The sequence below is a fragment of the Danio rerio genome, chromosome 23, assembly GCF_052040795.2.
Source record: "Danio rerio strain M-AB ecotype USA chromosome 23, GRCz13ab, whole genome shotgun sequence".
NCBI lineage: Eukaryota > Metazoa > Chordata > Actinopteri > Cypriniformes > Danionidae > Danio > Danio rerio.
In genome coordinates this window covers 10,194,106-10,208,103 of record NC_141043.1, presented here as the reverse complement: position 1 = coordinate 10,208,103, position 13,998 = coordinate 10,194,106, and the positions used below count along the sequence as shown (strand labels likewise).

General features: G+C 37.2%; 1 protein-coding gene across 6 annotated transcripts in view; it reads left to right on the top strand.

Annotated features, from left to right (window-relative positions):
• plxnb1a (plexin b1a) overlaps positions 1–1,943 on the top strand; it is a 199,131-nt gene extending 197,188 nt beyond the window's left edge. For all 6 annotated transcript variants that reach the window (XM_087306601.1, XM_087306600.1, XM_087306598.1 and 3 more), the window contains one exon: positions 336–1,943. In XM_087306601.1, coding sequence (XP_087162727.1) covers positions 336–440 — 105 coding nt within the window. In that variant the 3' untranslated portion in view covers positions 441–1,943. The remainder of the gene's footprint in view (positions 1–335) is intronic.
• The last annotated feature ends 12,055 nt before the right edge of the window (positions 1,944–13,998 follow it).

Sequence of the window (13,998 nt, the reverse complement as noted above, 5' to 3'; positions counted from 1 at the left end):
AAGAATAATGTTCCAAAATCATCTTAAATGTTACTAGAATTGGCTTTAATGTATATAAAAGAAACGTATAATGTATATAATATGTATATAATATGTTATAAACGTATAATGTATATAATATGTTGTATCACCAAAAACAATTGAGTTCATGTCCATGTGTTGTGCGATAAGTCAATATATTGATAATTGTGACAGGCCTACACACAACACAATAATAGACACCCCCCTCCTCCACACACACACACACACACACACACACACACACACACACACACACACACACGCCAATACTGAATCCACTTCTCACCCATAAGATTGTTTGTTTGTGTGGTCAGATCATCACCGCTTTAGAAGAGGACTCCACTGCTCAGAAGATGCAGCTGGGCTACAGACTCCAACAGATCGCCGCCGCTGTGGAGAATAAAGTCACTGATCTCTGACCTGTAACCTCACATAGACACTCCAAACAGACAAAACCAGTGAAAGCACAGAGACCTCGTACTTGTTGAACTCTCCAGAGCGCCAAGGAGAACAGAGAACATTTGAGAGGGATAAAATAAAGACGGCATTGCCAGATTGAAGAGGACGTCACACACTCATTATTGCTGCTCTCTGTGTCTCTGCTTAACACTAAGAGGCTTTGTTTTCATCCGCCAACACAAAAAGTGACTGCTGTTATTGGCGGAGAAGTGCTTCGTTGGATTTGCTAGGGTTGCTATCTGCGACCTTTCAAGCATGCTTGAGCGCCATCTTTTCTGTATGTAAAAAAAAGAAGAAGTCTTACGAGGACCGACTAACTTTTTGGGGGATTCTTTATGAAACTGCGCATTCAAGCGTTTGGTGTGATGATGATGATGATGATGATGATGATGATGATGTGCTTTATATTGCAGCCTTTGTCTTAAAAAAAAAATAAGGAGCTGAAAAGGATTTAAAAAAGGACAAGTATATGAGTTTTCTTGCTCCGTATTCCCATAGACGTTTAGTTCTGTGATCTTATTTGAGTTTTATTTGCTAAATGGAAAACACTGGTTTAAGGGACCTGTTTTCACATGACTACAGTATTATAAACATTAATATGCATGGATAACTCACTGTTAATTCAGAGATTTTAAGTTGGCACATACGTTGTCGCAAGCGTGTGTGTGTTTTATTGTCGATTATGGTTTTGTAAATGGCAGGTTAACCCGATTAACACACTTGATTTAGGTGAGTAGGTGTTCATGTAACGTTCACAAGGCTCAGTTGTATATTTGTTCATAATCATTGATTTTCCATGTTAAAGTGTGTGCTTTTTGATGGGGTTTTTTTTGAGTTTACGTTCCCGAATACGTATATCTGCGGTACATCTCTGCACACTTGGCTAAAGTAGACATTTTTGTTATTATTTGTGCGATTATGAGCAATTTTTGCTTTTCTGCGACTAGTGTCACACTCTTAATGCTTGGCTTGTTTTGGCAATCAGGTCATGACTTGCACTTTTTTTTTATTTTTAACTCTGAGCTGAACACTGAATGCACATTTTAACGTGGACTAAATTCAGCTTCTGTAATATCTGTGCATCGCTCGCTTTGTTTTACGTTTTTATTGATTTTTAAATGTATTTATTTATTTATTTTGTGTTTGACTGGTGTACAGACCAAATTTGGTAATTATGATCCACCCTCTAAATTAAAAATAATTTCCCCTGCCATTTCGTAGTCAGAGTGTGTTCAGATCTCTTAAGCGTTCATTCATACAGATATACTGGTCTTATTTTTTGCTGTAGTTCACTGTTGTGCTCTGTGTTTTGTACGTACGTGTGGCTGTGATACAGTGTAGATTATTTTGTTAAGTCTTGCACAGGTCGCGCTGGCTATTTGAAGCTATTGTAAATTCTTTCTACCATCAGTTGTTCTTTTACCTGTGCATTTCTATTGTAAATAAAATGTTGCTATAACTCATAACAACGGTGTTGGGGTTTTATTTGTTGTGTACTAAACTGTTCAGAAAGTTCAAGAGAATTTCCTCATCACATCCATCAGTACAGACATCAGTACTCACTTTTTCCACATTTCTTTATGTTACAGCCTTATTTCAAAATGGATTACATTTATTTATTTCCTTAAAATTCTACACACCATACCACATAATGACGATGTGAAAAAGATTTTTTGAAATTGTTGCAAATTTTAAAAAAAAATTATAAACCCGAAAAATCAAATGTACATCAGTATTCACAGCCTTTGCTCAGTACTTACACCTTTGGCAGCAATTACAGCCTTAAGTCTTTTTGAATATGATGCCACAAGCTTGGCACACCTGTCTTTGGGAACTTTTGGCCATTTCTCTTTGCAGTACCTCTCAAGCTCTATCAGGTTGGATGGGAAGTAAAGATGTACAGCCGTTTTCAGTTCTCCAGAGATGTTCAATAGGATTTAGGTCTGGGCTCTGGCAGGGCCACTTAAGGACATTCACTGGGTTATTGTGAAGCCACTCCATTAATATTTTGGCGGTGTGCTTTGGGTCATTGTCCTGCTGGAAGATGAACTGTCACTCCAGTCTGAGGTCAAGAGCACTCTGAAGCAGGTTTCATTCAGGATGTCTCTGTACATTGCTGCATTCATTTTTCCCTCTATCCTGACTAGTCTTCTAGTTTCTGCGGCTGGATTTCTCCTACCATAACGCCTGGCATTCACTCCAAAGAGTTCAATTGTAGTCTCATCAGACCAAAGAATTTTGTTTCTTATGATCTGAGAGTCCTTTAGATGCCTTTTGGCAAATTCCAGGCGGGGAGTGGCTTCCGTCCAGCCACTCCACCATACAGGCCTGATTGGTGGATTGCTGCACGGAGGGTTGTCCTTCTGTAAGGTTCTCCTCTCTCCACAGAAGAATGCTGGAGCTCAGACAGAGTGATCATCGCGTTATTAATCACCTCCCTGACTAAGGCCCTTCTCCCCTGATCACTCCGGTTAGATGGCCGGCCATCTCTAGGAAGAGTCCTAGTGGTTTTAAACATCTCCCAATTACGGATGACGTAGGCCACTGTGCCCATTGGAACTTTCAGAGCAGCAGGAATGTTTCTGTAACCTTCCCCAGCCTTGTGCCTCAAGACAATCTTGTCTCTTTGGACTACAGACAATTCCTTTGTCTTCAAGCTTGGTTTGTGCTTTGACATGCACTCTCAACCCTCGGACTTTATATAGACAGGTGTAGGCCTTTTCAAATCATGTCCAATCAACTTAATTTACCACAGGTGAACTCCAATTAAGCTGCTGAAACATCTCAAGAATGATCAGTGAAAACAGAATGTACAATTTAGAGCTTCACAGCAAAGGCTGTGACTACTGATGTACATGTGATTTTTTTTTTTTAACTTTTTTTAAAATAAATAAATGAATTTAATCCATTTTGGAATAAGGCTTTAATATTACTAATAATATTTATATTTAATACTATCCGGATGCACTGTATATAAGCACATCTATAACAATAAATATAACTAGCATCAAGAAAACAATATCAATAACTAGCGCACATCAAGGCTGATAACTACCCCACACTCCAAGAACAATACCTTTATAAACATACACACCAAGAATGATAAATATATTCACACCATTATACGTATAATATTATTATATAAGTGCGCACACCAAGTTATTGCGATATTTACATGACAAAAACCATTCGTCATTTCACAGCCAAAAGACACTTGAATTACTACCAGAAAAATTTATATTTTATTTTTTACTATTATACAAAACGACTTTTTACTTCTTAATAAATTTAATCATATTATTTTCTATTTAAACAAATGGCATTGAGTAATTTGTATATAGCAGGTTTGAAAAAATTTAACATGTTGATGATTCAGAGGCCTTTGGGTTTATAGGGTTAAAATGATCTAACAGTGTGGTGATTCCTAAAAATGTTATATTGTTCATAAATATTAATGTTTTGCTCTGAGCAGCAGTCACTGTACTAGCAGTTACTGTAAACCAGGCCATGAAATGAGGTCAGGTCGACACTGCTTTGTGTATATATATATAAGTGTGCATGTGAGTGATAAGCCCTTTCACTTGTGTTTGGAAACCAAGGTCAGGTTATTTGGCCACTCTAGAAGTCCCTGCAGGAGTTTCCCATTTTCAGTCAACTGCATAGACATCAGTGGATCTAATAGTAACTTAAACATAACAATAACTCAAGGCCATGCATTATATAGATTTTTTCCTCAAGTCAGGGTGTTTTCAAACCTTGTATAATGTATTTTTAAGGCTCAAAGAGTGCTATTCTATTGAGCCACACTGATTACTTGGTCACTCTGTGCTGCATCTTTATATTCTTAAAGAACTGAAGGTTTCAAGATTTCTGTGATTTTTCAAGTGGTCAAGAGCAGATCGTTGTTATCATCAATTATCAAAAGTGGTACCATTATCAGATTCAATCTAGTCACAAACTATTTTTTATAATATATATATATATATATATATATATATATATATATATATATATATATATATATATATATATATATATATATATATATATATATATATACACACACACACATGTTTGTTTTTGTGAAAAGTGGGGACATTACATAGGTTTCCATTCATTTTATGCAGCCCAAACCGTATATTATATTGCCCTCACCCCACCCCACTCCTAAACCCAACCACCACAGGAGACTGTGTGCAGCTTTACTCTCTGATTAAACTCATTCTGTAGGATTTATAAGCATTTTGAGAAATGAGGACGTCACCAATGTCCTCATATTTCACCTCCTTTTTGTAATACCTGTGTCATACCCATGTCATTATACAGATTTGTGTCCTGATATGTCACAAAAACACGTACACACACACACACACACACATACATACATACATATATATATATATATACATATATATACATATATATATATATATATATATATATATATATATATATATATATATATATATATATATATATATAATATGTATGATAGAACACCGTGTTTCTCAACCATGTTCTCGGAGGACCACCAGCTCTGCACATTTTCCATGTCTAAGAGACAAAAAAGACATTCGAAACATGCACTGTTGGTGGTACTTCAGGAACGTGGTTGAGAAACACTAATATAACATGACCTGAACAGGGTGCGGGATTGTTTTGTGCTCCATTCTGAATGTCTACATTGAATTTAATTTAATAAAAAATCAAATAAATATTTTTCTGACAAAGCATACTTTGTGCTCAGTACACATATTCTGTGGAAGGTGTAGGACCAAGACATGTTTTTCCAATCAAAATGTTAGGTTCAAACATTATGATACGACCTTACCTATCTGAGAGTAACATACCTTGGAATGTCACGATTGACCAATCAGACTCAAGTATTCCAGAGACCCGTGTAATAATGCAAAAGATGCTTATTCCACAATAATAAGTAATAGTAGCACGAAAATATACTAGTACAATTTAGCGATTCAATAATAAAAATTCCATGTGCTTGCCTTAGGAACATTTCTTTTCAGAAGTGTATTTAAAATAATTATAAATCGTCACCTTAGAATTATAAGGTTTTATCTGACATTTTTGTAAAATTTGAGTTATTCACATATTCACATTAAATGACATCTTATTTACTTTGGGATTTTATTTATTTATTTATTTTTGTAAGCTGTTTACATTTTAAAACTTTTCATTTAAAATTTTTTTTAAAATTTTATCTAAGTCGAACTCCTGGCTCTATAAGATTCTTTCTGTGAGGCAATCAGCATTTCAAGGACCAATCAGAATCAGCCATCTTTGTCATTTTGCCGGACTGCTCCATTGACAGCAGGCAAGACCAGAAAGAAACACAAAATCTCTAAATAATCACAAAATCAACCAAATAATTCCACGCCACACAAAATTAAGAAGAAATCTGAAACTGAAAAGCTGTGTGTAAATGTGATGATTTAGAAGCTTTTTTTGACATTGAGATGAAATTGAGATGTTTAATTTTACATTGTTGAAAACAGTTACTAAAAAAGTAATATGAATATGAAATATTTTTATTTGTCTATATATAGTCAGTAAAACAGTTTTCAGTGTTTATTAAATTTGTTTTCTTGCAAGTCTTTAAATTTGAAATTAGGCTTTGAAAAGCAAATACTTTATTAAATTCATGACGCATATAATTCAGTAGTTCATATAAAGCATATAATTCAATAAAGATTACCATACTAATTAAATAAAATTAACAGCTGTACTGGATAAAATATTTAACACAGTCTTGTGTCTTAATTTGTACAAAAAATATTATTCTAAAACATTAAATAAGTGTTGCAGAAAGCAAAAATGTAACTTTCTCAAGCATTGTTACAAGACCATTTTTTATCTTATGTGATTGTATTTCTCGAAAAAATAATGCTTCAATTTATAATTTGCCAGATAGAGCTTTGTAATTTCAAGAGGAAAATGACAGAATAAGAAGCTTCTATCTGCAATTACTGTGGTATTTTTCTTACCCCAATTAGCAAAATTAATTGCATTTTGATAATTAACATTTAGAGTACATTTAGGGTCTCTGTTATGTTAATGGACAGTTGAAGTCAGAATTACTAACCTCCCTGACTTATTAGTGCCCCTGTTTATTTTTTTTCCCAATTTCTGTTTAATGAAGGGAAGATTGTTTCAGCACATTTCTAAGCATAATAGTTTTAGAAACATATTTCTAATAACTGATTTATTTTATCTTTGTCATGATGACAGTAAATAACATTTTAGTAGATATTTTTCAAGACACTTCTTTACAGCTTAAAGTGACATTTAAAGGCTTAACTAGGTTAATAAAGTGAACTAGGCTATAGGGTAATTAGGCAAGTTATTGTATAACAATGGTTTGTTCTGTAGATTATCGAAAAAAATAGCTTAAAGGGGCTAATAATTTTGTCCCAAAATTGGTTTGTAAAAAATTAAAAACTGCTTTTATTCTAGCCGAAGTAAAACAAATAAGACTTTCTCCAGAAGAAAAAATATTATCAGACATACTGTGAAAATTTCCTTGCTCTGTTAAACATCATTTGGGAAATATAAAAAAAAGAATTAAAAAAATCAACAGGGGGCTAATAATTCTGACTTCAACTGTATGAAAGAGAACTGTTATGCACATGTTGTTTGCTATGGAATGCAAAAACTTTGAAGCTTAATATCTCAAAATCAGTTAGAACACAGATAGAAACTTATAATTCCAAGGTGATGGAGTCACTTAAAATGGGACACTTTTAAACATGCTACTTTGAATATACAGTTAGTAGGGTCCAGCCAGTCCAATGACGGTGTCCACTGGTGGACGAAGGTTCACTGCATGTTCGGTCTTTCCAATGCACAATGTTGATTTACGTTAAATTTAACTCATATCTGACTCCAATTTTAGTATGAGGTGGTTTAGAATTTTAATATATTTATCCTCGTTTTATCTGACTCCATTTTTAAAACACTGATAAATGTATTTTGTTTCCTTTAAAATTACTTTAGATTATGATTGAATATTCTAATAGATTCATTATTGTATATTATTCTCGTTCATTTGGATTCCTATAACATCCTGAGTCTTGTACCGGTCGAGTAAACAACCTCTTACGCACAAGCATGTCAGTCTTGGTCACTAAACAGTGGCGATTGGAGCTCTAAGAACATTGTATAGCATGCCACGCTGCTCCGTCTAGCGTTTTTTAGTCAGTTACTAACCTGTACAGGGGCTTGTGGTGCTATGGACTTAACTTAATCTACTAGAGATAATAACACGAACTCTGTGTGAATAATTTAAAACATAACAATTTATTAGCCATATAAATGTGTATTATGCCAATTCATTCAGTCAATTCATAAACAATCAATACAAGACATTGAATTATCAAAGACAAATCCAAGATTAAAAGATGCATTCCTGACTTCAAAATATACATAGCTGAGCTGATCTAAATAACAGAATCACGCCAAACATTTAGAAACTTTACCTTAAGTAGTAAATCCAAGAATCTTCTAGAGGAAAGGGGTGTGTGAATAACAAAAGGCATTTGCATTTAGTAAAAGTGTTTCTGCCTATAGGAAAGGCACACTCTTAACAGTGGTTCAAAAGATACCTGGAGTTATATATTTATTGTTTTAATTATGTCTATTTCTGAGAGAATGAGACCATTGTACCAGTCACACTGAGACATTTCAAATGATATCAAACATGATAGATAAAGTCACTTGGGTTGATTTAGAGCAGGTGTCACCAATCTCGGTCCTAGAGGGCCGGTGTCCCTGCAGGGTTTAGCTCCAACTTGCCTCAACACACCTGCCTGGATCATTCAAGTATACTTAGTAAGACCTTGATTAGCTTGTTCATGTGTGTTTGATTAGGGTTGGAGCTAAAATCTGCAGGGCACCTCCAGGAACAAGTTTGGTGACCACTGATTTAGAGCATTCAGACTTTGAAATTACCATTCTGTGTGAGTACAGTATATGTAGAGGTGGGGTTGAATAAAAGGGGTTGCAGAGGCTGCAAATGTAAATGGAGGAATGGAGGGGAGCTGGTTTTTCGTGCATTCCCAACTGCTGGGTTGTAGAGCCGAATATCTCTGTGTTTTCAGCTCATAATTAAATTGACAAAGACATTAAAAAATTTGTGATATTTCAAGTCTTACAATTTGAAGTCTCAATTATTAGCCTTCCTGCGATTATTAGCCCTCCTTTTTCAAATATTTCCCAAATGATGTTTGACGAGAGCAAGGCATATTTCACAGTATTTCCTATAATATTTTTTCTTCTGGAGAAAGTCTTATTTGGATATTTTGGGTAGAATAAAAGCAGTTTCACATTTTTTAAACACCATTGTAAGGTCAATATTATTAGCTTCTTTAAGCAATATTTTATAATGATAGTCTAGAACCATCATTATACATTGACTTGTGTGATTTTAACCTAACTGGCCTAATTAACCTAATTAGTTAAGCCTTTAAATGTCACTTTAAGCTGAATACTGTCATCATGGCAAAGATAAAAGATTATCTATATAAGTTATTAGAAATGAGTTATTAACACTATTATATTTAGAAATGTGTTGAAAAAAAAATCTTCCCTCTGTTAAACAAAAATTGGGAGAAAGAAAAATCTATAAGGGGCTTATAATTCTGCCTTCAACTTTAGAGTCATGTGTGGATGGGTTTTAACAAATAATCAGCAGCTGATGTTATTGAGGCAAATGGAAAGCGCAATACACTTTTAATGGAAGCTTCTCACGGCCGCTTGAATCCCTCATAGCTAATGGACTCTTCATTTTTTTAACACTTGCCTTGTGATAAATCATAATTGCCTCAGCTGCTCTCTCCTCCACATAATTGCCTTTGATTCCTTTTACAGTCGGGCTGCGTAATGAGTTTGGTGGTTTGAGAATAGCGAGGGTCTATTTCTGACCCGTGTTGCCATTCTGAGGCATGGCGTATTTAGAGTACAGGGGGGAAACGCTCGAGGAAAGAAGGAAGAGAATCTGTGTAGACATGAATAACAGACCTGATTGTGAACATAATAGGGTGATGGTTACTATTATCCAACAACTTTATAGCAATTTCTGAATAAAAATAAAGCTGTTTTGACAAACATAAATGTAAAATAAATATTATTATTATTATTATTATTACTAATATTATTATTATTTTCTATTACTTTGTTTACTATTTCTTGTTTACTACTATTTCTAATTTCTCTGCATCTAAACAATCTAAAAATCTAAAATGATGTTTTGTTTTTCCTTATTTGCTTGTTTGTCACTAATAATATTTAGATGTTTGTTATTTATGCTTTGTTTAAATTGTTGTCAAATGTTTTGTTTTAGTTTTGTTTGCGTTTAATTTTTTTATTTTTTCACAGCAAATATTTTGATAGTGTGCTATTTGGTATCTCTTGTTCCTTGCTTTAAATGTAAATTATTGTGTCCAAATTGTCTCACATTCAGTTGAATGTATGATCTATTATTGTATTTGTATTGGTTTAACTTGTTTTATTTTTGTTTACAGCTACTATTGGTTTATTATTTGCTTGTTTGTTTGTTTGTTTTGATTTTGATTTTATTTAGGTTTGTATTGTTCAAGAGTAATATTTTGCTATTATCTCTCCTTTTTCGTTCATTTGTTTAAATCATTATTTCGGTTTCTGTTGTTTTATTGTTTGTTGTGTTTTTCTGTACATTCAGTTTAATGTACAGTTGAACTCAGAATTTGAAAGAAAAAAAAATCAAAGGGGGCCTAATAATTTTGACATCAACTGTATATATAAAGAGATCAGATGCAAAAACCTCTAAATGCCATTTAAAATTTGTAAAATATATATATATATGTATATATATACTTTTTGTATTGTTTATTTGTAATTACTTGTTATTATCTCTCCCTTTTCATTCATTTGTTTTAATCTTTATTTTTCTTTTATTTTGGTTTCTGTTGTTTGATTGTTTGTTGTGTTTTCATTTACATTTGTTTTAATGTGAATAGTAAAAACATTATTTAGTTATTAGCATTCTTAATCTGTATTTAAAAGCTAGTGTTTATATCCCTTTAAATATTAATAATATAAAAATTCTTGAGTTTTATGTCCAGTCAGTTCGTATTGTTTTGTTCATAACTAAAATATAGATATTTTTCTTTCTTTTTTTTTTGTTTATTTTTTTTACTTATTTTTCCTAAGGAAGTAAAAGGGAAAAATACAAATAATAAAATGTAAAAATACAAAAACACATCAGAACTTAAATGAACAGTTGACTGCTCACATAGCTCCTTACGAGTTACATTAACAAGTACATATAAAGATCAGTTTACACTCTGTAAAGGCATAAGTACAGTCCAGTTCTCCCATTATTGCAGGTATTTGTCCAAGTGTAGTTTTAAAGAAAAAGTCATCCTCTCCATATTTTGAATATTAGAAATGATATCCAACCATTCAGATTTTGTAGGGGGTCCAAGTTGAAGCCACTTTCGAGTTACAGTTTTCTTTCTGGTTGCTAGAAGAATTTATAATAAATACTTGTCTTTTACCATGAAGTCGGCTGCAATATTCCCCCAGGTAAACTGTTGTGAAAGAGAAGTCCATTTCATTTCCAAAAATATTTTGTATTACTTGCATCGAGTCTTGCCAGTATGACTGAATAGCTGGACAAGTCAAAATATGTGAAAATGGTTTGCCAGTCATCCCCAGATTTCCTTCAGGACTGTCCCCTTTCCCTCTCCTGTGTTTGCATACATGTTAACATGGAGGTTATAAATTGTCTAGTAAGATTCCTGCAGCAAAACTCTAGCCACATACTAGAGCTGGAAGAAGTGGCCTGCACAAAGCAGATATTCAAACAATCTTCCTCTGAGTTAACAAGGTTGGATTCTCTCTCCCATTTTAATCTGATGTCGTTTGTTGAGTGTTAATACAGATATCTCTTAATGAACGATTAACTTCATTAAAAGTTACTTTCCACATGTATATAAAGGAATAGCTCCCCCAAAAACGGAAAACTGAATATCTACTCAAAACCTTTATGAGTTTCTTTTTAACACAAAATAAGTTACTTTGAAAAATGTTAGAAACCACATTGATTTCCATTGTTTCAAATACAAATACTATTGACCTTATTCTAAAATGCGAAAGTGCGCTTGTTTTCGCGATCGTCTTAGAACTTCCGTGTGGAGAGGTAAGCATGATCGAACATCCAATGAGGGGGGAGAGCATGCTCAGAGCCTGGCGGCTAATCAGCAGGCCAATCAGAAATAATAAATAACACCTGTTTGTTCTAGTGATTGAGCCGGAGAGACACCCTTCTTAAGGAGAAAAGAAGGAGCAGCCGGGGAGAGGAGAGAGCACACACACACCTGAACTGCTACACGTGTTGTGCATTGAAAAATAAAAATAAAAGTATATTATTTACCTGATATCGCCGACCCTGTCTTCTTCTTCCCACACAACAACGAACGATACTACAGTGGTGCCGAAACCCAGGAAGAAGAAGAAACTTTGCTGCCAGAATGACCACTCCGTCAAGACTGCCATTTGCGGAAGCCATCCAGGCCCTCACGGTCCTCCACCAACAACAACATCATGCGCTGGTGGAAATGAGAAAAATCCAAGAACAACGATTCCAAGTCCTCATGGAGGCCCAGCAGGAGGACCGCAAGCGAATCCGGAGTCTGCTGACCCAGGAGATCCGGCCCGCTCCGACATCTGCCGCCCACCCTCCCATCGATTTTTCCAAAATGGCGCCACATGACGACCCGGAAGCGTTCTTGGACCTCTTTGAGAAGATGGCGGAGGCGTGTGGCTGGCCACGGGCCGAGTGGTCGGTAAGAGTCATCCCGCTGTTGTCAGGCGAAGCCCAACTCGCCGCACAGCAATTACCGACCCAAAATCTCCTGGAGTTTAACGACCTGAAGCGAGCCATTCTCCAGCGGGCCGGCCGCAACCCAGAGGAGCAATGCCAGCTCTTCCGTTCGATGGAATGGACGGAAAGCGGCCGGCCCTTTGTGTTCACCCAGCAGCTCCGTGATGCCTACCGCAGATGGCTACTACAGGATGGCCGGACTGTCGCTCAGATAATGGATGCCGTGGTGCTGGAGCAGTTCATCGCCCGCCTCCCCTCCCGAACATCGGAGTGGGTCCAGTGCCACCGGCCCAAGGATCTGGAGACGGCCATCCAGCTGGCGGAGGATCACCTGGTGGCGAAGTCCAGGGTCGGCGAGATAACTTCTCTCTCTTCTCCCCCTCTTTCTCTGTCTCTCTCTCTCCCCCATCCTGTTCCCAGGCCCAGAGTGCGGAGACCGCCCACACCAGCACCCAGACAGCAGTGCACAGAGGCGGATCAGCAGCAGGTCCCGTTGAGGGGGTGCGCCTATCAGGACGGAGGGGTGGAGTTTCGACCCCTGGCTGTTTCTAAAACAGCGTCAGGTCTCTCTCCGGTTCAATCGGTTGGTCCTGCTGGCCCCGGGGGTATAGTGGGAAGGTCTGGGCCGATGCATTGGCGCTGCGGGCACGAGGATAGCGTACTAAAGAGTTGCTCCGCAAAGGAGGTGAGTGCGTTGATCCGCGTCCCCGCCACACCAACCATCGCCCCCGGTCGCGACGGGCTATACCGGATACCTGTGAGTATGAAAGGGGGTACATATCAAGCTTTGGTGGATTCGGGGTGTAACCAGACCTCCATCCACCAAAGCCTGCTTCAAGACCCGGCATTGGATACGAGCCGCACGGTAAGGGTAAGGTGTGTGCACGGGGATGTAATTCACTACCCGCTAACGGCGATAGATATTCAATTCCGGGGTAAAAAGCATAGCGTAGAGGTAGCAGTTAACCCGCACCTCAAACACCCGCTAATTCTGGGAACTAATTGGCCTGGATTTAATAGATTATTAAGAGTCTTATGTGCGGGTGTTTCTTGGAAGAAGAAATCGCCAGATTGGGGGCGTGTCGCTCAGCTGTGGGAATCCCAAGCAGTGGCATCGCGTACTGATTCAGGATCATCTCTCGGCTAGCCAGCTCATCGATATCCGGCACCTTCAACGTGAGTATTCTGACGTGTTCTCACCCCTGCCCGGTCGAACTAATTTGATTCAGCACCACATCGAGACCGAACCGGGCGTGGTTGTTAGGACCCGGCCGTATCGCCTGCCTGAACACAAGAAAAAAGTGATTCAGGAAGAATTGAGTAATATGTTGAAAATGGGTGTAGTAGAAGAATCCCACAGTGACTGGGCCAGCCCGATTGGGGGGCGGGGGAGGGGGGGGGATGGGGGGGGGGCGGGGGAGGGGGGGAGGGCTGCAGGCCGGACGGCTCCCCGGCCTGAGGCGGGCGGTGGGGGTATGTGGAGAGGTAAGCATGATCGAACACCCAATGAGGGGGGAGAGCATGCTCAGAGCCTGGCGGCTAATCAGCAGGCCAATCAGAAATAATAAATAACACCTGTTTGTTCTAGTGATTGAGCCGGAGAGACACCCTTCTTAAGGAGAAGAGAAGGAGCAGCCGGG